Source organism: Alligator sinensis, unplaced genomic scaffold, assembly GCF_000455745.1.
Source record: "Alligator sinensis unplaced genomic scaffold, ASM45574v1 scaffold1216_1, whole genome shotgun sequence".
Classification (NCBI taxonomy): Eukaryota; Metazoa; Chordata; order Crocodylia; family Alligatoridae; genus Alligator; species Alligator sinensis.
This window is the reverse complement of record NW_005842018.1, coordinates 469,729-492,570: the sequence shown is the minus strand read 5'-3', so window position 1 is coordinate 492,570 and position 22,842 is coordinate 469,729. Positions and strand designations below refer to the sequence as shown.

Genomic DNA, 22,842 nt, shown 5'->3' with positions numbered 1-22,842 from the left:
TTCCCTACCATTTCCTAGTCAACATGTTGCTATCTAGGGAGTCAAATTGGCTTTTACCTCTAGTGCATATCTGTATTTTTAAACTAGTTCTTTTCAGTTTGGGTAGCAGTTTAACTGCAGCATCATGGAGCTCAGTGAGGGCTGCAAAACTTAGGTAAGAAGCAAGGTGAATTTAGACTGCACTGGACTCTGGGCTTCTGTGGTTAGAGTCCTCCAGGTCGGTAGTGTTGGGGCCGAGGGGCTGTGGCCAGCAGCCCGGGCACATGGGCGGGGAAAGCAGGCACGACGGACTAGAATTAGGCACAGACTCGTAGCGGTTGAACAAAGAAAACTTTACTTACACCGTAGGTGGTCACGGTGCAGGCAGAAAGACTTGCTTGCGTTGCAGTTACAGACGAACACACGTGGAGTTTGCTAGGCTTCACGGAAGACACACACAAACGGAGTTTGCTAGGCTCCGCAAAACGAACAGAGCTCTGGATAACGACCAAAATGAGAGTCCGAAATATGACTCTCGACGAGCGCGCGGGGTAGGGTTACGTCGGGATCGTTCGGTGACGGGGAGAGATTCTTGGTAGCTGATCAGACCACCAGTCGGTCCGAGATTTACGTAGAAGTCCACAAAGTAATCATGGAATTCTCTCCGGAATTCTCTCGGATTTCTCCCGGAATTCTCGGAATCGGGGTTCTCGGGGTCCTCCCGAGATTCTCGGAGATCTCCGGCTTGGGCGGAAACTGCTCAAGCCTCTTATACGGCTAGCAAGCCAATCGCTATCCGCCACGTGGGAATAATTTAGAAACAGCCAATAATGGGGTACGAATTTGCATGTGTGTGGCGGGAACTCTTTTGCACCGGGGTTTTTCTCTCTGCAGCTGAGAATTGCACCGTGCAAAGAAAGTTCCGTGTGGCGGGAAATAATTCTGCAGTGCCGAAGCCCGCACACAATCATTGGGTCATGACAGGTAGTTGAAAGTGAAGTTGAATATGCTTAAAATACAACTGTGATGGTAATATAGATATCCTCCTTCTTGGTGTATGGGCAGTGGACAGGGTTTAAATAAGTGTTCTGTTGTTATGTTTTGTAGATATGGCTCCTTTTAGGGAAGCAGTTTGCAAGCATGAAAAGAGTTTGCTCGCTTCCTTGATGCTAATTACAGAAATCAGTTTTGAGGCTAGAGTTATACTCTGGTAATCGGACATTGGTGAGATTTCTGAAAGAAGGGCTTGCTTGCATGCTGTTTGTGCACATTCCTTTGCCTTGCTAGTGTAATGCAGTGTTATAAGCAAGTAATACTACAAAACATCTTGACTTGGATACAGTGATTTCGCTTCCAACAGAAGGCCAACCTGCCAGGCCCTGACATCTGCTACTGCTCAGCAGATAGGTAATAATATGTAATGTGTGTACGTGACATGGGGTGCAGGCAGGGCGGGGAGGGGAGGGGAGGGAGAAAGGGATGATCTATAAAAGTATCTAAGATGTTCAGATAGAACAGTTTGTAAAAGGTCAATATACTAATTTATCTAAGGGCAAGAGGATCTACACCTGTTTAAATAGGTACAGCCAGAGGGACCATTGATATAGTTTATTGTTTCTCAGATAAAAGCGTGATGCATAAATGACTTATTTTTAAAATGTCTAGCATCTGGTGGGCATTTGCTCCCAGATTACACTACTTTTCAAGGTGAATAAATTTAAGGTATAAGCTGACTTGACAGTTCCCTTTTTAAAGGAAGATCTAATCTAGTCACTGATAACACCTCTGAACATAACTATAGGAGAAAAAGAACATGAATTAGTCACAGTCTATTGGAGAAGCCTCATATAAATTATTCACATGAGACATTTTGAATTAGGTTAAGATTATAGGAAACATTATTAATAAAGCAACAACGCCTGTTTTCTTTTGGCTTTTCAGCAATATTTTTTTTCATCCCTCATTTTGGTTCTTGGTTTAGCTGTTGTTTGAACCTGCTGGTACAAAGCATACAGGATATACTTTGCTGTCAGGAAGTGCTGAATAGATAGTTCCAGATAAACTGCATTTCACAGTATTCATCCATTCTTTCACTTAAAGCTTCCACATTGGCATCTGTGCCACCAAACTCAACAGCTGGTCAGAGGTGAGTGATATCTCTGGTGAGCTACTAGACCTTGCCTGAGCTGCAGTTTTTTCTTCTGTCCTCATCAGGCAAGGCAGCTCAGCTGAGCGGATGAGGCAGAATAAGAAACTCTGGTATAGTTCCTGGAGCCCAGAGAGAGAAATTCTGAATGATGAAGATGGAATGGGGCGAGCTAAAGAAGTCAATGGAGTGGATCTTCTCACTTACGCCAGGCTGGAGGCACAGCATGGTGGCACCTTAGGGTGCCTATACCTGTGCTCCAAAGTGCTCTAATTAGAAAGCATTGGAGCAGTCGTCTGAAGTGTTCTAATTCCAATGCTCTTGCGTGCTGCAGCATCATGAGTATTCAGTGTCCCACATTTCAGAGTGGCTACGGGGGCGCTTCAACTAAAAGTCGTTGAACAAGCTTTAGTTAAAGCACCCCTGCAGTCGTTTTGAAATGCGGGATGCTGAATACATGTGGTGCTGAGGTGTTTTAATTAGAGCGGCTGTCTGGGAACTGCTCTAACTAAAATTTCCATCCCCCTGTCCCCCACCCAGGAGCACGTGTCTAGGCACCCTTAGAGACTAATTGGTTCAGAGAGCATAAGCATCTGATGAAGCAGGCTGTCACTTTTGAAAGCTTGTGCATCTTTGAACAAGTTAGTCTCTAAGGACATCTATAGACATGCTCTGGGAGTGGGGGGAGGAGGGGTGCTCTAATTAGAGCAACCCTGAGAGCTGCTCTGATTAAAGCACCTGGAGTGTCTTGTGTATCAGTGCTCCCATGTTTCAAAATGGTGGTGGGGTTATTTGGGGCATTTGTACATGTGTGGGCTGCAGCACCTGGTGCTTTTAAAAGCGCCTGGTGCTGCGTTGCATGCATTTGTATAAATGGTGAAATGTGCGTCAGCACTGAGAAAACAGTGGTGGCATGCTTTTGAAGTAAAACACATCAAAGGTGTTTTAGTTCAAAAGTGCATCACTGCCATTTTCTGCGTGCTGATGTGCATTTTGCCATTTACTCAAATGCATGCGATGCAGTGCCGGCTTCTGTGGGTGCTCGCCAGCCCCATCCCCGCTGCCGCTGGCTTCTGCAGGTACTTGCCAGCCCTGTCCCCGTCCCCATCGCCACCATCAACTTCTGTGGGTGCTCCCCCAGACTCAGGAGGCACGAGTCGCCCCTGAACAAAGGCACATATATAAATGCCCTTTATCTAAAGCTTGTTTGATGAACTTTAGGTAAAGCACCCCTGCTGCCATTTTGAAGTGCGGGGACACTAATACATGAGATGTGGAGGCTGGCTGGAGTATGGTAATTTGCCATGCTCCAGCATACTCAATTAATCGTGTGTGACTACCTAACCTCGTGTGTGACTACCTAATTTCATTAAGAGTCTTTGACACGGGGCCTTGTCAAAAGGTTTTTGGAAGTCCAGATTTACTGTCAGCTGGATCATCCTGATCCACCTGCTTATTGACACCCTCAAAGAACTCTAGTAGGTTAGGGAGGCATGATTTCCTTTTGATTCTTTTCTAGCAAGTCATGTCCATATACTGAACAGTTTTTTTTTGTATTATTGTTCCTACCAGTTTTCTACAGAAGTTAGATTCACTGGCTTGTAGCTTCCTCTAGAGCCTTTTTTTTTTAAATATGGGAGTCACATTGGCAGTCCTGTAGCCCAAGGCTGTTTTTAGTGATGGGTTGTATGCTATAGTTAGGAGTTCAGCAATTTCTGATCTGACCTCCTTTAGGACCATAAGGTGAATGTCATCAGGTTCTGGTGATTTGCTATAAATGTACAGTAGAAAATATGCAGGGGTTTAGGTTGTAGCCGTGTTGGTCTAAGGATGTAGGCAGACAAGGTTCCTTGGGTGAATTTGATATCTTTTATTAGACCAACCCAAATGGTTGGCCCAGCCCAGCCCCTGGCTTGGGTGTGCGCTCTTCCATCCAGGAAGAGCACACACCAACTGCTGCAGCTTCCTGAGCCTGACGAAGGGTTTTTGAACCCGAAAGCTTGCTTAATAACTATTCTTCAACCATTTGGGTTGGTCTAATAAAAGATATCAAATTCACCCAAGGAACCTTGTCTGCCAGTAGAAAATAATGGTCTTTAGTACTCTGCCAGCCTGTATTTCCTCTGCACATGTTTTTAGCATTTACTTTCCGCTCACTGGGGAAAATGATACATAGCATAACATTTTCCAAGTGCTGGTCATGGAGAACACCATTAGAAGCACCTCTGTTCAATGATAATTTTGCATTAATAGATATTTTTGAGATAGCCCCTTCTTAATCTATTGAACATATGCTTTATTGGTACTATATAGTACTAATGTTTTAAGAAAATGTCATGCAGTACTAAATAAAAGTCCTTATGAAAGTATATGATATCTGTATAATATCAACTACATTTGTAATATCCTAAAGAATGAGAATAGGTTTGTTTGGCAAGGCATGTTTTCTCAAAGATCATATTGGCTGGTGTGCGTTTTGTTCCTCTCGTTTAGTTCTTTATTAATTGAATCCCATGTCAGCTTTATATGTGCTTGTGTGTGGGCGCATATATGTGTATGCCTGTTAAGTATATATAATACTATCTAATAGCATCCTTTATCCCTAGGATTGGCAGCCATAGCAACACAAGTTTCCCTGTGCTTAGTAGGAGAAAGCTGATAAGATGACAACATTCAGTAATCCAGCTCCAGGCCATAGCCAAGACCTTGGTCCATGGTTTGCTCACTTGCATTGCTGTGAATCTGAAGCTGTTTTATCAGCTTCAATAGAGCTACCCCAAATTGTCATCAGTGTAACTGATACTACAATGTCTGACTCCTGTCTGACTGAGTCTAAGAAAGAGGTAGTTAGCTGTATTAGTCTGAAATCCATCAGAAGGTAGGGTAGATATGCACCTTTATAGACTAACTCAATAAGATATGTAGAGCATAAACTTTCGTGAACCCAAGTTCACCTAAAACTAAGAAAGCCAAGGGCAACGCCTGGCATTAGAAGAGTTTTCCTATATACCTCTGTGCCCAGTTGGATATATTGGAATGCTCTTCTGATAGATGGCTTGCCAGAGATCATGGACATCCAATTTAGTGGCTGCACAGGCTGCGTTTCTGAATGTGAGCCATGAGTTACACCTAGAGTTCATCTTTGAATCATCTTGTATGAAAGTCTTGTAGTTTGCCAGACTTCCATACCAGAGGGAACTGGCTCCAGTACAAGGGGACCCAACTCTTTCAGCTTGGACCATGACTAACATTTCCAGAAGTGCTTAAGTAACTTAGGAATCTAAATTCCATTTTCATAGAAGACCAGGTTGGATATGGATCAGGCTCAAAGATGTCTCCAATTTAGGATTCACTATGCTTAAAAGATAGGTGCCTTAATGTAGGAAGTTGGCCCAAATATGAGCACTTGGGATCACTTCAAAAGAATGAGAAAAACTGGGTACCTTCAGACTGATTTGGAACAGGAAAGCACCTAGCACTAGCCAACTGTAAACACTGGGATATGTCTGAATTTCTACCATACTTAGAGCTTAGGCATCTGTTGCAGGGCTGTGCATTATGCACATGGAATCCAACACATAAAGGCATCCTCTTAAAGCAGGGGTGGGCAAAATGCAGCTTGCAGGCCGGATGTGGCCCACCAGGCCATTCTATCCAGCCCGCAGGGCCCCTAAAACATTTAGAAAATTCATGTTAATCTGCCCTAGGCTGCCTGTCATGCGGCCCTCGATGGCTTGCCAAAACTCAGTAAGTGGCCATCCGCCCAAAATAATTGCCTGCCCCTGTCTTAAACCAAAGGGGCCTAGGTGAGCCAATTTGAGTCAGTTAAGACCTCAAAATGCCATTTATGCACAGATTGGCACTCTTTTCCTACACATGTAACCCTGTGTATGTGAATGGCTATGTACATGTCCAGAAATAGAATAGCAACCTAAGTTTAAGTGGCATTTTTGGATGTCGATGACCAGGTGGACAACCAAATCTAGCAACTGGGAATCCTGGAGAAAACAGATTGTACCCTAAGTGCCTAAGTGACCAGGCATTGATGGCATGGCATCGTCCACCTGCTGATAACCTAATGGTTAGGACTCTTACCAGGAAGTGGGAGACCTAGGTTCTGCGTCTTCCTCAGCCTGAGGGGGCTCAACCCCTTATCTCCCTCCTCTGATTTGCGTACCTTAATTGCTAGGGCATAATGATCTCCATAGAAGCATTTTTTACTTCCAGTTGAAGAAGCTGGACCACTGTACAGAAAATAATGCAAGAATCATAGGGCCAAGAGAAGATCAAGCAAGAGGAAGTATACTTGTGTGGCCCAATGATGACCCTCTCCTGAGAGCTGAGTGCAGTGTTGTCACCTGTGGGCCACCATGCATCAAGTAGGTGATGCCTCCCTGCAGTGACTGAGTCAGGTTCTCACCCTACATGCCTTGGATCCCAAGTACAGAGACTTGCCTAATGAGAAACCTTGAGTTGGGTACATCGGCTCTGAGGAGGGATGGGAGCTCTGACATAGATCCATGCCCAGTGTTTCCTGTTGACTAACCAGGTACCTTGGTGCTCTAAATTGTCCTTTGGAGGTGTCTATTCACAGTAGGTGCCCAAATTCAATTTTTTGGACTGCTTGCTTGGAGCTAGGTGCTGCTTTTTTATTTTGATTTTTGATGCCTAAACTGAGCCATTGATGAGGTTAACCTAGTGCTGGAGCCTAACACGGAGAGGGGAGCTTGTGGACCTCCTTGCTGTTCACAATGGCCCACTCTTCTCTTTCTTGGTTATGTATAGCACCCCATGGTTATAACAGCAATTTACATGGACGAATAGTAAGAGAAAAGTATTGCATGTATGATTAGTGACTTTTACCGAGGTTGTAGCAACTCATCAAGGATGGTTGATTGTGGACTACTTGCCTATTAGCCATATCTTGAGAAAAATATAAGCTCCAAGGAATCCATTGGGATTCTGTCAACACCTTCCTGTCATCAAAATACGTCCACTCTCAGAGCATTTCCCTTGACACTGGCATTTTTAAGGCATAAAAGAGGTTGGCCCTTTCGCAGCCTATTTTTTATTAAACAAAGGTTTCCCTTTGGTAGGTAATCCTCACACAAAAACCCTCCACATGATCCAGCTATGTGCTTGTCATCCCATCCCCCCATTAGCTACTCTGCACTGACTGGAATAAAATCAAGCGTTGCATCTGTTCTGATGTCAAAAGTAGTTCGCTTTGCCATTAGCCACATTCAGCCTCAAATTGAACCTGGCAAGCAGCTGGCACTCTCAGAGCTAGTTTTGCTCTTAGACATATGTGTTTTGACAGGAATTGTGGCCTTCTTTGGAGTACATATCAGGGCGCTATGGAGAAAAGCAAATTTAAAAACAAAAGAAGAAAATCAGTCTGTAACACTGAGTATGGGTGATTAATTTGGGACTATAGGTGATTAATTTGGACGTCCTTCACACTAGCCTGCCTGCTCATTCAAGCTATTTCTTTTTCAAATGTTGCTGTTATTTCCTTTTCCTCCCATCTGAAGTGATCAGACCATCAGGAGTTAAACAGATACCAGCTCAGTTCAAGCAATCATCCCTGGTTACCTCCACTACAAGCTGAACAGGAGGCTCTGATGCTTGCTGTATCTTCAGTATGGCAGTGAGTTTCTCTTGGATACCAACCCCCTACTTGAAGTTCACAAATTTGGAACATGTGGTTAAGCAATGTTCTCAATCTCTTGCTTTTTAACTGAAAAAAGCATTTGGAATAGATAAAACAGCATCATGAGATATCTTGCTATTCCCTCATGGCTTTTCACCACACTTCCAGAAAAACACAGGACGGCAGAACAGAATATGATGTTGTAGTGGCTTAATTCCTGATGCTGAATTGGCACACTATTCTGCTTAGCTCTTTGTACACCGAGCATGAAAAGCTACTCCCTGTTCCAAAGCATTTACAATCGAAGCCTCCAATTCATGAAGGAGCCCCACACCCCAATTCATGAATGCATTTAAGCAGAAGTTTGAGTATGTGCTGAAAGTCAAAGGGGCTTCAACCCACATGTAAAATTAAGCACACATATTTGAAGTTAAGCTTCAACACATATATGAATAGGGGTGCGGTCCTGCATTATGGCCTAAATAGGTTCCTTCCCATTTCTCATTGCTACCTGCACTGAAAGTGACAGCATTAAAAGAAGTCAAATTATTTGTTTGACTGAAAACCACAGGCTCATGGAAACTGCACTGATTTGACTAAGAGGCCAATTCAACTCATCTACTTAACCTTCTTTTGGAGGTAATCTTTTGTTTACCCCCCAGGGTTGCCAGCCAAGGATGATATCACAAAGGGATGCCATGTGAGTCAATACCCGAGCGGGACCTTGAACTGCAGGTTTGGCTGGGATTGGCTAGAAAGTGAATTTTCTGTTACCGTATGACCTCCTTATCAAAGAGTCTTAAGCCAAACACGTTTTTCAGCTGCCAGATAAGCTTTGGTACATCTGTAAAACATCGTGTGCCAGAGCCTCAGCTGATGTGCATTGTTTTATGACAGTTACACCAGCTGGGAATCTGCCCCCATGAACCGACATGGGCCCAAAACCAACTCTACCTTTCAATGGGTAAGTAGCACTTATGTAGCTAACTTAAGCTGCCTAAGTAGCATTTGGGTTGTTTATGGAGATTATAGATCCTTCTCCTATAGATGCATTATTCCATGTGTTGACCTCCAGAGGCATCCTGGGAACCAAGAAAAGTTTGAAGAGTCAGTCCCACTCATTAAATTCTCATAAGCAACAATGTAAATACCTTTTAATAGCAAATTTAATAATGAAATACTGATGTGGTATAAATGACCAAATGGTACAGGTAAGTCATATAACCAAATGATTAAAATTTATAAAATGTGCATTCATCGAAAGAAATAAGAGTCTTATTTAAAAAGCCTAATAGATGGCCAGCCTGTTGGGGAAAAGGACATCTTATCTAGGTTTCAAATTAAGTTTTAAAAGAGAACTTGGTTCATCTGCAGCTGGGCTGTTCAGCAAGGACAGTAGTTCAAGGCTGAACAGCAAAGATGCCAAGGTGAACATAGATGATTATACTCTATTGCCTGGCCCAGTATCAAAAAGCTTACTAAATAAGGCCAACATTTAAAAAAAAGTTTTTAATAGGTTCTGCTCCAATTAATATTCATATGCCTATTTTTATCCCCTATTAAGCTATATCTTGGCCCAAACCAAATCTAACTGGAATAAAGCCACTAAATGTGCTCTAAGCAACCTTTAGCTTATTTCTTTTGACCTGTATTTCTTGCACTTTCTAAAAATATTCTCACCTCTGACATTCTCTGGCGTGCTCATTTCCTTTGCCTCTTCTCTTACCTAAACTTTAGGCAAGCAAATACAAGCAATTGCTTTACCCATTGCCATTAAGCAGCTTAGAGCCTACTATAGTCTACACATGTAAATCACAAACAACCGAGGAGGGGCCTTGCTCCTTTTAATATAATGGTTACTTGCCCTACAAATGATATCCAAGTTATAGACCCCACTCACTTAGTGGGTTTTAAATCTACATCTTCCTCTTTCCTGCAAAGTTCTTCAACCACCCTGTGGACTTTGACCTTTCTGTAAAAGCTGGTTCACTGGGCTGCCAAGAGGGGATGATATGTGGACTTGAAAAAGCAAGGCTGAGAGTGGAGGGTGCAGTGGTCCAGACCTCAGTGGGTTTTTGAATTTAATAGTCATTGGATAGACAGCAGCAGAATATCTTCTACCCCACTGACCAACTCACTTAGCCATTTAAGTATTGCATTGTGGTCCAGATCCTAAATCAGGGCCTCATCATATGAGGTGCTATACAGACATAATAAAAGACTGTCCCTGCTCCTATTGCACTCTTAGCTCAACAGGCAGGTGAGAGAAATCTGGCCATGATAAGGAAGAGCAGGATAGCAGAAGTACAGCATCTTTCTGCATATATGGTTGTGTGCACAGCTTTCCGTGTAGATTTTTTGACAATTTTTTTTTTTTTTTTTTTTTTTTACTAATGGAGGCAAATAAATCAATCAGTAGCTTTAATCTGAGATTTGATTTCCACACTTTCACACAAGCAGAAAAACTGAATTGTGTTTGCAGCTCAGTTTTACAGTGGGTTTTTGGCTGTGCACCATTATGTTTCTGATTTCTGTGTCTAGGGCTTTTGGGAAAGGTTTCCAGAGTGACAGCTCACCAGTGCTACTAATTGCCTTTCCAGTTCATCAATTGTAAATGATTGTCTTCCCAGCTTTTTCATGCGCTTCTGGAGAGTACCTGGAAATGAAGAACCAGGTGTGCAGTAAATGTGCCGAGGGGACCTATTCCTTGGGGAGTGGGATCAAATTTGATGAATGGGATGAACTGCCAGCAGGATTCTCCAATGTGGCAACTTTCATGGATACTGCTATCGGCGCAGCTGAGAATAAAGCAGACAGCTGTGACAAGTAAGAAAGAGCCTTATGGATTGATCTGCAGCCACACTCACAAAAGGGTTTTGACTCTTTTGGATTTTAGTGGGATTAGCACATAGTTTTGCTGTGGGGAAACAGTTGCTTTGTTAGCATACTAACATAGATTCTGCATGGTGTTAACAGAGGAACAGTAACTGATATACAGTGCCTATCAGAATGGGACCCAGGATCATCTTTTAATGGGAGTTCTCAGGAAAACGAGAGGAAAGTGGTGCCCACTTTGCTGCATAGATGCATAAAAGCAAAGACATTTTGCAATCAAAGCAAAGTCTGCATAGTACCAGTCAGCATACTGCAGGGCTATTGAATAATGAAAAATATAGGAGAAATACAACAAGCCCTATCTGACCTGCCGCAGTTGCTTTGCACTGGCCCATCAGCATAAAGTCAATTTAACTCATCACATGAGCATTCCTCTATACCAGGGGAAGGGAGGGGAGCAGTCCTCAGATGACATAAGGCCAAGATAACAGTGTGATAAGAGTAGCAAGGGCTCACTTGCTTTCAGCCAATCTTTGCTATCCTAATAGCCTCCTATGGGGCATTACTCGTTAGGAGCAAGCAAAACTAAGAACAGCCTGGGGCTTCTGTGGCTTGTGCCTCAGTCATTCCAAGACTGATTTAGAGTAAAAGGGTGCTTGTACATGTGACGATGTTACCACGTACACGTGATGAAAATTTCCCTTTGTGTGGCTTAATGGTGTCACACTTTATACATACTTGTGTTTTGGGGGTTTTAAGTGAGTTTGCATTGTCACAAACTAAACCACATCCCAATGTAGTTTAGTTTGCAATGTTGCAACTTGGAATGTTGCAGCCATTAATTTGTCCGCTCACCCCACAGCTGCAGGGGAGGCTGGCAGGCTCCACTGAAAAAAAGGATCAGGCCCCTCATCGCTTCTACTTTCAGCAGGTGCCTGTGACCACCAGGATACCTGGGGCTACCTGGGACCAGGCTGGCTTGCCCCTGGGGCAGTGCAGGGAGGTGGCAGGAGGGTGGCTGGGAGTTCTGGCAGCCAGAGAAGGTGGTGGGGATGGTGCATGGGGCGCTGGAAGCCCAGGTGGGCTTGGGGAAGGGTTGGATCAGGAGCTTCTGAGCTGGGGCAGCACCTGGCCCACTAGTACCCTGCCCAGCTGGCCCCAGAGGGCACCACCACTGTGGAGGGAAGGACCGGGGCCCCAACAGCTCAGGGGCTACTTGGCCTACTGGCAGCTCACCCCATAGTTGTAGGAGAGGCAGGCAGGCTTTGCTGGAGGAAAAAAAAAAAGAAAGGATCAGGTCCTTTGCCACTTCTGCCTTCAGTAGGCACCTTCAGCTGCCAGGACAATGATGTGTATACAGTGACAGAACAATAAAACCCACCGTTTTAATTAAAAACTCACCGTTTCAGCTTAGGGGGCATAGAATGTAACCCTGAAGGACTAAACCCCCATCACGTGTACAAGCGCCCAAAGTGTCTTGAAGTTGTCTCGAAAGCTATGCCAAACAAACTCAGTAGTTGCAGAAGGGCTGTTCATGAGGCTCTGAGATTTGATATTTTAGAACACGGGTCAGAACACCTTCCAGCTTAGGGTACATGAGACATCACCACGGGCTAAAAAAGTTCTGAGAAAAGGTAGACTTTGCAGAGCTCATTCTAGTTACTGTGAAAAATGCATCTGAAGCCAATGTTAAAGGGGTAGGGAATGAATTTGTGTCCCTTATGAAGCAATATAGTTTTATATAAGCCATATATTTATAGAAGGATGTTAAAAATGTCTTCCCCGTGCCTGTGCTCTAAAACCAGGGTTTTTTTGTTTATATTTATCAGCTCCTCGTGGACGCCTCGTGGGAATTACATCGAGTCTAATAGGGATGACTGCACAGTTTCTCTGATCTACGCAGTTCATTTGAAGAAGTCTGGCTCTGTCTTCTTCGAATACCAGTATATTGACAACAACATCTTCTTTGAGTTTTTTGTAAGGGCTTTTCTACACTGAATATAACCCCTAGAGTAAAAGGACATGTTTCAGATAAAGGCCTACACTGGAAACTGTTTATTTTTCTCCTCCTCTACCCATTTAGTCTGAACAAACTTTAAAAAATCTCATTTTTCCTTGTTGTTTACACTGCCTGGTTACATCTGTACATTACATTCACAACTGGCCTATGCTGACTGCTTTCATTGTTGGGTAGGTTTTTCAAAAGTACCTAAGTAGTTAGGCAGAAAGTTCCTGTACATTTGTGTCCAACATTTCTGTCACTGTTCTCCTAGTTATAGGGGTTTATAGCATCCTACCATAAAGTTGAAATCAGCAGAGAATCTGCTTTCACATAGTTCTTTTGAATGTCACAAAAGCATTTCTGACCATATTCAGTTCCATGATATTCCTTGGAGTAGTTTTTTTTCTCCTTTGCCAAAGTTTTGGGTCTGGATAATGAGCCTGATCTTAAAATTAATCCGTATATGAGTCTTGTTCCCTCATATGGATAGTTCTGTGGATTTCAGTGGGACTGCTAAGAGAACAAGGGCTCCAGGTTTGTTCTAGGGTCCCTTTAACTTGGAAGAATGCAGTCTACGTTGGTACTACTACACCCGTGTATAGATCCTAGAGCAGGGGCTGGCAACATTTATAAGCCATAGGCCAGAACAACTTGGTCTCAGTCTGGTGTGGGCTGGATGGCTTCAGCAGTGCATCAGCAGCAGGGGGGTTGCTTATGTCCACACTGGGGCCAGGCACTGCCACCATTTTTTCCAGCCCTTTCCTCCCTGCCCAGATCCCAGGCTGTGGTGCAAGCAGGGCTGGGGTTGGGCAGTCTGGGAGCTCACCCCGCTACTGCCACTTCTTCCTAGCTGGAAGTTGCCCAGCCCTGGCTCACTTTTCTACCAGTTGGAAGCTGTACCTGCAGCGGGGTGGAGGGATGGGCAGGTGGGTAGAAGCAGTGGCAATGAGGGTACAGTTTCCCTCTGCTTAGCTCCACAGACATGGGAAGAAGAAAAGCCCTCCAGCTCCTCAGGTGAGATCTAGTGGCTACGTGGGAGGTAGGTGACCACCGTTGTAGAATATGTGGAAGTCTGTGGGAATTCTCTTTCCAGGGCGTGTTACCGCAGAAAGCCAAATAAGTGCAGTTTACTCCAAAATTTTCCGACATGACAAGCAATTTTAGGTGCTTCAGTTTTGGAGAATTTAAGTGAAGATACCTTCAAACAGGCCTAATGATCAAAAAGGGCAGAGGGCCCTATTTGAAAAATACCTCCACTGGGTATCCAAAAACTGAGGAGCAATTGGAATGAAAACTTGCCATGAGTCAGCCATAATCTTAGGGTCTGAGTCATTACCCTGTAGCTGGGAGGATGGACAAGCTAGCTCTGCCTGAGGCTTAAGGTTGGGATTTTCAAAAGAGCCAAGTGCTATAAGAGCCCAAATCCCATTGACCTTCAGTGAGATTTGTTTCTCAAACATTTGGGCTGCACACTTACCATATGTGCCCTCAAACATTAGGGCTGTGCGAAACGGCACTTCCATTTTGACTTGCATTTCGTCATTTTGATGGAACAGCATTTTGTTTTGAATTTTGTTTTCATTCAAAAATGCTGTTCCATTTAATTTTGTTGAAATAGTGATGCTGCTTTGATGCTGTTTCTAGTTTTACCCACAGGCTATAATGGGGAAGCTCTAAACAGCCTCTTTCATCCAGCAGGCAGATCAGGGGCCCGCAACCCCGGGAAGGCTGCAGGGGCTCTGCCAGTCCTCTCAGGGTTGTGGGTCCCCAATTTTCCTGCCAGATGAGGGAGGGAAGCTGGGTGCTGCCACCAGCAGCTGCACGCTGCTGGTCCCAGGCAGCAGCACCCAACTTCTCTCATCCAGCAGGCAGATCAGAGGCTGCAACCCCGGGAGGGCTGCGGGGGAGGTGCAATCGGGCTCAGTTCCCTTTCCCAGCCCGATTGAACTGGGGAAGGGAACTGAGCCTCATCACTCAGTTCTCCTCCCCAGTGCTGCGATCGATCAGGCTGGGGAAGGGAACTGAGTGGGCTGAGTTCCCTTCCCCAGCCCGATCCTAGCGCTGAGGAGGGGAACTCAGCTCAGCTGGGCTCAGTTCCCTTCCCCAGCCTGATGGATTGCAGCACTGGGGAGGGGAACTGAGTGATCCTAGCACCGGGGAGAGGAACTCAGCCGGGCTGCTTCGAAACTCAAAACGTTTTGAAACTTTCAAAATGTTTTGACTGCCCTTGTTTTGTTTCGAGGCTGTTTTGAAGCTCTCCCTTTCATTTTGATTTTGCTGTTTTGTGATCAAAATGTGTCGAAACGAAACAGCCAGTGAAATTTCACACAGCCCTGTCAAACATGCCATACTGCTCTGCACTGGATGTCTTTAGAACCTAAAGCAGTGTAGTTGTGTGCAGGCTAATTAGCACAGGCTAACCAGCAGTGTTAATTAGCCAAGGCCTTCGTGGACCCAGCAACTCTGCTTTCAGTTTTGGAGGCAGTCAACTTGAGACAGTATGGCATGTTTGAGGGCACTGCTGCCAGTCATCGTAAGCTTATCATATGGCATAGGCTTAGGTGCTGTGGAAGATTCTACCCAAAGCTATCTTGCTTTCCTGGTCAAAGTTGCAGAAGTTGCTCAGGAGGAGGCAGGAGGAACTTAGCAGGGAATAACAACTTGGAATAAAAGTGCTGGGCATTCTCTGTTGGGCTCACTTGTTGCATTGGTTGGGTCTCACCTTCGATACTATCAGAAAAACAGGGTGTCTCAGCTGAGTGTTAGAGCTTAATTAGCATTTGTAAACCTTTTTTGAACTGCTGGAATGAAAGCCACTATATATCATTATTCTTAGTATGGGATGGAAAAGGATGACAAAAAATAACTTGGTTTTGATGCCTGGGGCACCTTCCTACTGCTGCTAGTAGTTCAATGCAACCTCTTGCACTTTGATAAGAGACAGGACATACTGTTTTATTAAACCCCCTAAGGCTTTTTATTAGACTGTCCTGCCTGCTTCATAAGATGGAAGCAGCAAATGTGCTTTTACCATCAGTTGAATGTAATAGGAACATGCTCCTAGCTGTAGTTATTTCAACGACTGACTGAGTTTTTTTTCTTGCAGAGAAGCAAAAATATTAGGAGCCATATTGTATTCCATCTATTAGGTATCTTAGTGGATGCAGATGCCTACATTCAATCTGTTCTACCCTATTTAAATCTTCCAAATCCATTAATGCATGTACTTTCATAACCTGTTATCATCTTATTTTTACAGAATCATACAATCATAGAAGAGTAGGCTGGAAGGGACCTAATGAGGTCATCTAGTCCAGTCCCCTGCTCAGGGCAGGATCATCCCTATCTAAAACTTTAGACAAGTGTTTGTTTCATGGGTTCTTTAAAATGTCATGAAAATTCAGGCCTGAAACATCAAAAAGCATCCTAGCTTGCCACAGGTAGAGACAGGGTGATGATGGCACTGCCCACGTGCAGCTACTGCAAAGCAAGGAAGTAGTCGTTAAAATACTCTAAAGAGATGAAAGGGAGTCTTGGTTCCACGCCCTTTCCTTCCCACTCCCAACTCCAGCTGCAGAGAAAGAGAAAACCCCATACAGATCATGCCAGTATGACCGCAGTGTAAAATTCCTTCCTGATCCCGAATATGGTGGGTCACAACAGAGCAGCAAGGGGTGCATCTACATGAGACATTTACTGTGGAGCTGACTAATTAGCTCTGCCATAAATGGCTCAGCATTTACACATGCACCCCTATTAAGGCACAGGAAACTAATAAACCACACCGCAGGTTAGTACTTGTAAATGCAAGTCCTAGCTGGCTGCAGAGTTTTTTCATGCGTAGCAACGCACACATAGATGCTGACCCAGCTGGCTGGGGCATGAGGGTGCTTCAATGTGGGGTCAGGTGGCAATGCCTGCTGGCTTACCCTACACCGACGCACTCTTGTGCCTCATCCAACCTTACCACAGCACACTGAGCCGGGTTGGAGCAGCCCCAGGCTGCCATGGCTGCTTTGCCTGGGCTTCATGTGCTGTGCCTGAATAAACTGCAGAGCTTATTGCTCCAGAATTAAGTGCTTCCAGGTGCATGTTGAAACAGCACACCTGGGAGAAATTAAGTCCGGAGCAATAAGTTCTGCAGTTTATTAATGTGTGGTAGTTACATGTATAAATGTGCCGAAGGAGGAGAAGGACCCACACACCTTTTGTATTAGCTGGTTTTCAGGGACTCGAATCGATTCTGGCTTAGACACCTGAGTCCACTTATGTGCGCAATAAGTAAAACAGAATCTGGAGCTAGGTCTGAAGGCCGCCTTCGCAATTATTAGTTGTTTTTAGCAAAATAGCAATGATTTTTCTTGCCTGAAGTTTTTTTCCCCTCATGTGCATCAGCGGACATGCTGTTGCTTTAAAAGCTCATCAGCAAATAATTATATCTTGGCAGCTGGACTGTCTTCCGGATGCTCATTACTTCCTGGGCTCCATATGTGCTAACCTTTAACACTGCACTTTCTCTCCAGAATGCACTGGGCAGTGCTATCTTTTGAAGCCCTTCCTTAGAGTGCTATCAGTTTTGCATGTGTGTGCCTAATGTCTTTGCAGCAAGTTATACAGAATGCATTAGCAGTGTCCAGAATGCATTACCAGTGGCACTCAGAGTGGCACAGCATCTTTCTTTGTTTCTAGGCAGCCAAGTGGTATGTATCCAAATTGGGATAATTAGCCTGATGTCTAACTGGGGTCACTGTTTTTAATTGACAGATTCAAAACGACCAGTGCAAGGAGATGGATTCCACAGCAGACAAATGGGTGAAGCTAACAGATAATGGTGAATGGGGCGCTCATTCTGTAAGTGCTGTGTATCACTTGGTTAAGGCTCTTGTTTCATTGATAATTTAACATTGTTTCCCATGAGGTGCCAGGAAGTAAGGGCTAGATCCTGTGCATTGAAAGATTATTAAAGGAGCACAAAATCCCTTAGGATCAACATCAGAGTTGATGGATGCTGTAAAGGCCTGGTGCAAAGACTACTGAATCAATGCAGATCTTCTTCCCTTTTAATCATGCCTTTAAGAAAGCAGACAGATTTATGTGAATCAAAATGCTATGAGTCACTCTCAGCAACCGTAATCTAGAGGCCTGGTTGTTCATTAATGCCATAGATTGTTTTCTGCTTTGTGGAAAACACTGCAATCAGTGGGAGCTTCGTGTGTTCATGTAAGGATGCCATTTGATCTCTTATTTTTAAGTGCATTTTGGAACTGGGTTACCTCTAATTTGTTCACTGATTGAATTCATCAGTTTAAAACTCTATTTAGCAAATAAACATAGCCATCTCTAAGGGTCTTCTTACACGTTAATTTTAGATGGCTTCTGGAGCGCTTAATGACAGCCTGGATTCTCCAAAAATTAACACCTGAAACTAGTTTTAAAAACTCTTTAGGCAGTTTAAAGTTATGCCACCCCAGTGGTTTATCTCTGATCTGTGTTGCCCAACTCATGTTCCATGAATGTGTGACCACTTGCCATAGATGAGGTGTCCAAGTTGCAGTCCTCCAGCATCCCAGGATGCAGTGTCTCCATCCCCCTCACCCTCCTGTTCTCTGTGGGCAAAATTTCTACCCCCTGAACTATGCTGCCCAGGGGGTAGTTCTGGCACCAAGCCAACTCTGCCTCCAGTCCCCAGGAGTGTGATCTTGCCACCCCCAGGGATGCACCCCATGCAAACATCCAGCAGAGCACAAGCCAGTTACCATGTCACAGGGCACGGATGGGTTGAGAGTGAGGTCTGGTGGGGGTGGGCTGGGGGAACAAGTAGGGGGATTGGGTCTCCATGAGCTGGGGCTTCCTTCCTGGGGCAGGGGCAGTAGCTCCATGAAAAGCACCTTCCCACACTGTTCCCACCTCCCAGCCACCCCAGGAAGCATGACCAGCACCCTCACACCAATCCCAAATCCCAATTTATTAAATAGGAGGCCTTCTTTAATTTACTTCCTCTTTATTTCTTTTTACATTCTTTAATTTCTTTTTATTTTATCCTTCAGTGGCTGGCTGCCTTCATTTCACCACCTTTCCCTCATCCTCGTTTCCTTTTCACCTCCCATTTCATTACCCACACCCATGCCATTCACTCTCCACCTCCCAGCTTCATGTTTCCATCACCTTGAACCTATCTTTTGTGCACCCCCCACATTAGCATCTTAAAGTGGTTTTAAGCATTCATTATGTGGCTCAAAGTTACACCACTCCAGGGCAGGATCATTTCTGATCCCTACTACACAGTTCCTGTTCCATGGAAGTGTGACCACTCCATATAGATGTGCCACCCAAGTTAAAGTCCATTAGTATCCCAGGATCTCTTACACTGCCCATAGAGCAGGGGTAGAAGCCTGTAGAGCAGGGGCGGGCAATTATTTTGGGCAGAGGGCCGCTTACTGAGCTTTGGCAAGCCTTCGAGGGCCACATGATAGGCAGCCAGGAGCAGATAAATATAAATATTCGAAATGTTTTAGGGGCTACACGGGCTGGATAGAATGGCCTGGTAGGCCGCATCCGGTCCCCGGGCCACATTTTGCCCACCTCTGCTGTAGAGGCAAGTCACAGCTGTAACTCTTAGTCAAGCCCCTACTAATCAGGCCCCTAGAGGTAAGTCACAGCTGTGCAGGAGGTCATTCAGGGAGAGGTTTTAGCTGTCAGGTGCGACTGCTCTAAACTCAAGCTAGCACTAGCACGGATCAGCATTTGAGGAGCTCACGGTACAGTGTGTAACAAGGCTCTAATATGGCTTCTTTGGAGTTTAAGAGTGTCTGCACAGGGGAAGCAGCATCCACTTAACTCAATTTGTTGCTAAATCAGTTCAGTTTAATCAGTGGTTCTGCAGTGGCTAGCTCTTAGTTTATTTTCTCTGAGCAAAGATTTTTAATCCAGAGACTGAGGCTGGCGTACCCTGAAGAGGTTGATACGGCTATGCTGTTTAGATTGTGCCGCTGAATGACAGAGCGAGCTGGCAAAAAAGCTAAAGCAGATGCAGTTAAACTAGCAAAATATTTTTTTTTGCCACTATTGCTGACTGCTTGAAGAAGTGGAAATAGGCTATATCCAGTTGTGTCTCCACTAGGAGGGAGCCACATCGTTGGAAATCTTTCTGGTGTGGTCAAGGCCGTAGTAAAATGGGTAGTTTTGGGGACGTTTCTCTAGAAGAGCTGTGCGTTGGATTACATGCGTGATCCTGGCGGGGCTGTTTGCTGAGTGGCTTCTTTAAAATTCCCCACTTTGAGTCACCAAAATGTGTGGGATTGTTAGAAGTGCTCAGAGATGGCCTCAGCCTGCTCCCATTGGCTTGGGCTCGGTTTACACGGTATATCTGGGAGCTGGACTGCCTTACAGGGTGGACTGGTGTGAAGAGAAAAGTGAAGTGATATCCCACCCCAGGATGGTGCCATGCTTAGAGAGAGCCTGCTGAGGGTTAGGGTGTTCATTTTCCTACTGGTTACAAATTTGCCAGGCCACCTCTGCTGGTGTGACTTTCATCTGGAAGTGTGTGCGTGCATGAGATTATTTTTTAATTTATTGCCAGCAAAGCTATCCCTGTATAGCTCTGTGTAGATGCAAAGATTCTGCTTTAAGTTGCCTCCTGCTGGTATAGCTATTCCCCATCCTGTACAGGAAAAGGTGTATCAATAAAACCACTTTTCTACTGACATGTTTGGGTTGACGCTGGATGAATGATACCATTTGAACTGTGGTATAGTCAAGACAGGAAAACTTTCCAGAGCAAACAAAGGCTTGGCAAAGCAGCCAGTCAGGCTAATCCTGAATGCATTGGAGAAGCCCACTGAAATTGCTGAATTAGCCATAAAAAATGGCTTGTCAAATACTGGACCCTATGCCCTTAGAACCAAACTTAGGAGTTAAGGTCCTATATCCGAAAGAGAATAGGTCAGCAGAGTTAAGCATTGCTAGGATGTCTAGGGGAGCTAGGCACCTCCACATGCGACTGTGGGTTGTCTGGAGAGGGCTGGGAACATGACTGTTGCATTACTGCTTACAAATAGCTTGAAGGTAGGATACAGGGCACTTCCACAAAGGAAACCTTTGAGCCTCTGCCTCCCAGCATCCTCATGCCCCTTGCTTTCAGAGGGGAGGCACTGCTGCCTTCTTCTCTTGACTGCTGCCTCCCACAGCCCTTGATATACCAGACAAAGTTAGTTTAGTTGACCAGGAAACTAGAAGTCCTGGAAGGAGGTGAGGAATTTGAGTCACTGAAATGGGTGACTTACATAAAGCAATAAAAGAATACCTTTGAGGAGGGGTGCTAATTGCCATGCCATTATTTTTGCAGGTAACTTTGAAATCAGGCACAAATATATTATACTGGAGAACAACGGGGATTCTCATGGGGTCAAAAGTGGTGAAACCTGTCCTAGTGAAAAACATCACAATTGAAGGTAGGCGAGGTTGAGCTGTTAATCTAAGTTCGTTGTCCATTGTAGTGATAACTCTATTATTACTATTTCTGTCTTCAAAGGCAAATGTCTTGGTTTGGGAAAGAGCATTTTTCATTATCATAACCACAGTACAGGCAACCCCCGCTTAGCGCTCTTAATTGGTTCCCGAAAAACTGAGCATTAAGCAGAAATAGCGTTAAGTGAAACCGAATATTTTGACGAACCAAGATGGCGATTGTGAGTTATAACGAAACTCGCTGAGCGCTAAGTGGAATCGGGTATCAATGTAAAACGAGCGTTATAGTGAAATAGCGCTAAGCGAAACGGCGTTAAGCAGGGGTTGCCGGTAAACTCTGTGGATATTCTCTAATCTCTAGAAACAAAGGTATGAGAAGTGTGTTATGGGGGATTAATTGGCAAATGGTGACATCTGCTGGGCAGGACTGGAATAGCAAGAAGAAGAGGAAAAATGTTTTAAAAAGGTCTGTCCTTGAGAATTAACTGAAAGGGCTCTTCCAGAATAATTATGGTTCAGTCATCTTTAAATAAACCATTTAATTATTCTGGAATAGTCATTTAGGTTAATTTTGAAGTTTAAACAGATGGAGTGGAATATAATGGTATTCTGATGGAATATAATATGATTTTCATTCAGATTGAATTTTGATTGAGGTGAATGGCAGAAGGCAAGGCAGGGACTAACTTGTTCAAAAAGGCATAAGCTTTGAGGTGAATGGGTGTTTGACCCGGGTAAGACCTGCAGCACCGCACTTTCGGATAGCAAAGCCCAGGGGACTTAAGCCAGCGGTGATTGTGGGTATTCAGTGATGGTATACATAGTGTTTATTTTCCCAAGACAGTGGGGTAGACAGGAGCAGTGGAGTTTATCTCTGTATTTCTGTGTTTATTCAAGTGCTTTACCTCTACTTTGCTTTACAGGAGTTGCGTATACATCTGAATGCTTTCCATGCAAACCTGGTACATTCAGTGATAAACCAGGGTCTTCCAACTGCCAAGTGTGCCCAAGAAATACCTATTCAGAGAAAGGAGCTAAGGAATGTACCAAATGTAAAGAAGCAACACATTATGCAGGTACATGGCAGGAGATGAATAAAATCCATGAATATGTGAGTGTGTGGGACAGTGGTCAGCTTTACAAGCTTGTATGTAGGTCTGCATTTGAACAAGAATTGCTTTACCTACCACTGAAATGTAGTCAAGTAGGCTGGGACACAAAGTGAAGATTAATACAGTGCCTTTCTTAGATTCTGGGGGCGGGAATTTCTGTTGGTAGGTTATAATGGCCCCACAGTAGAAGTTGGCCAGGGCACTTCCATACTTTAAAAGAAAGGGACATGAGCTCTACAATAGTTTTGGCTTTAATTTTCTTCTGCATGATGATAGCAATTGAACGGTGCTGTCTAATACCAGTATGGGGCCTTGGTTCATTCCTGACCCAGTGGCAACTCCTGACCCATCCACACGTAAATGTTTCCTGGAGTCTCTCATCCATATACTCCTCTTGCCCGCTTCCCCATCCCTGCTTGTCATATCTGGTAGAATGGAGCCCATGATGGTTTAGCTATAAGTTGGGCATGAAAGAGAGCCATCAAAACTCTTTTGTTTCCCCAGCCATGGTGGCTGGAAAGCATTGGATAAGATGGACCAGATTCATCCATGGCATAACAGCATTGAAATCAGAGGTGTTGGTGTAGTTATATCAGGGATCATGTTGGAATCTTGTCTGTTTCACGCAGCAATTTCCAGGATACTGGGG

The 22,842-nt window shown here is 44.4% G+C and overlaps 1 protein-coding gene across 1 annotated transcript in view; it reads left to right on the top strand.

Annotated features, from left to right (window-relative positions):
* The window catches only part of KIAA1324L (KIAA1324 like), a 169,046-nt gene that overhangs the window by 97,139 nt on the left and 49,065 nt on the right, over nt 1-22,842 (top strand). Inside the window, exons 3-7 of the mRNA XM_006022111.3 lie at nt 10,409-10,604; nt 12,443-12,590; nt 17,380-17,466; nt 20,960-21,065; nt 22,005-22,157. Coding sequence (XP_006022173.1) covers nt 10,441-10,604; nt 12,443-12,590; nt 17,380-17,466; nt 20,960-21,065; nt 22,005-22,157 — 658 coding nt within the window. The 5' untranslated portion in view covers nt 10,409-10,440. The remainder of the gene's footprint in view (nt 1-10,408; nt 10,605-12,442; nt 12,591-17,379; nt 17,467-20,959; nt 21,066-22,004; nt 22,158-22,842) is intronic.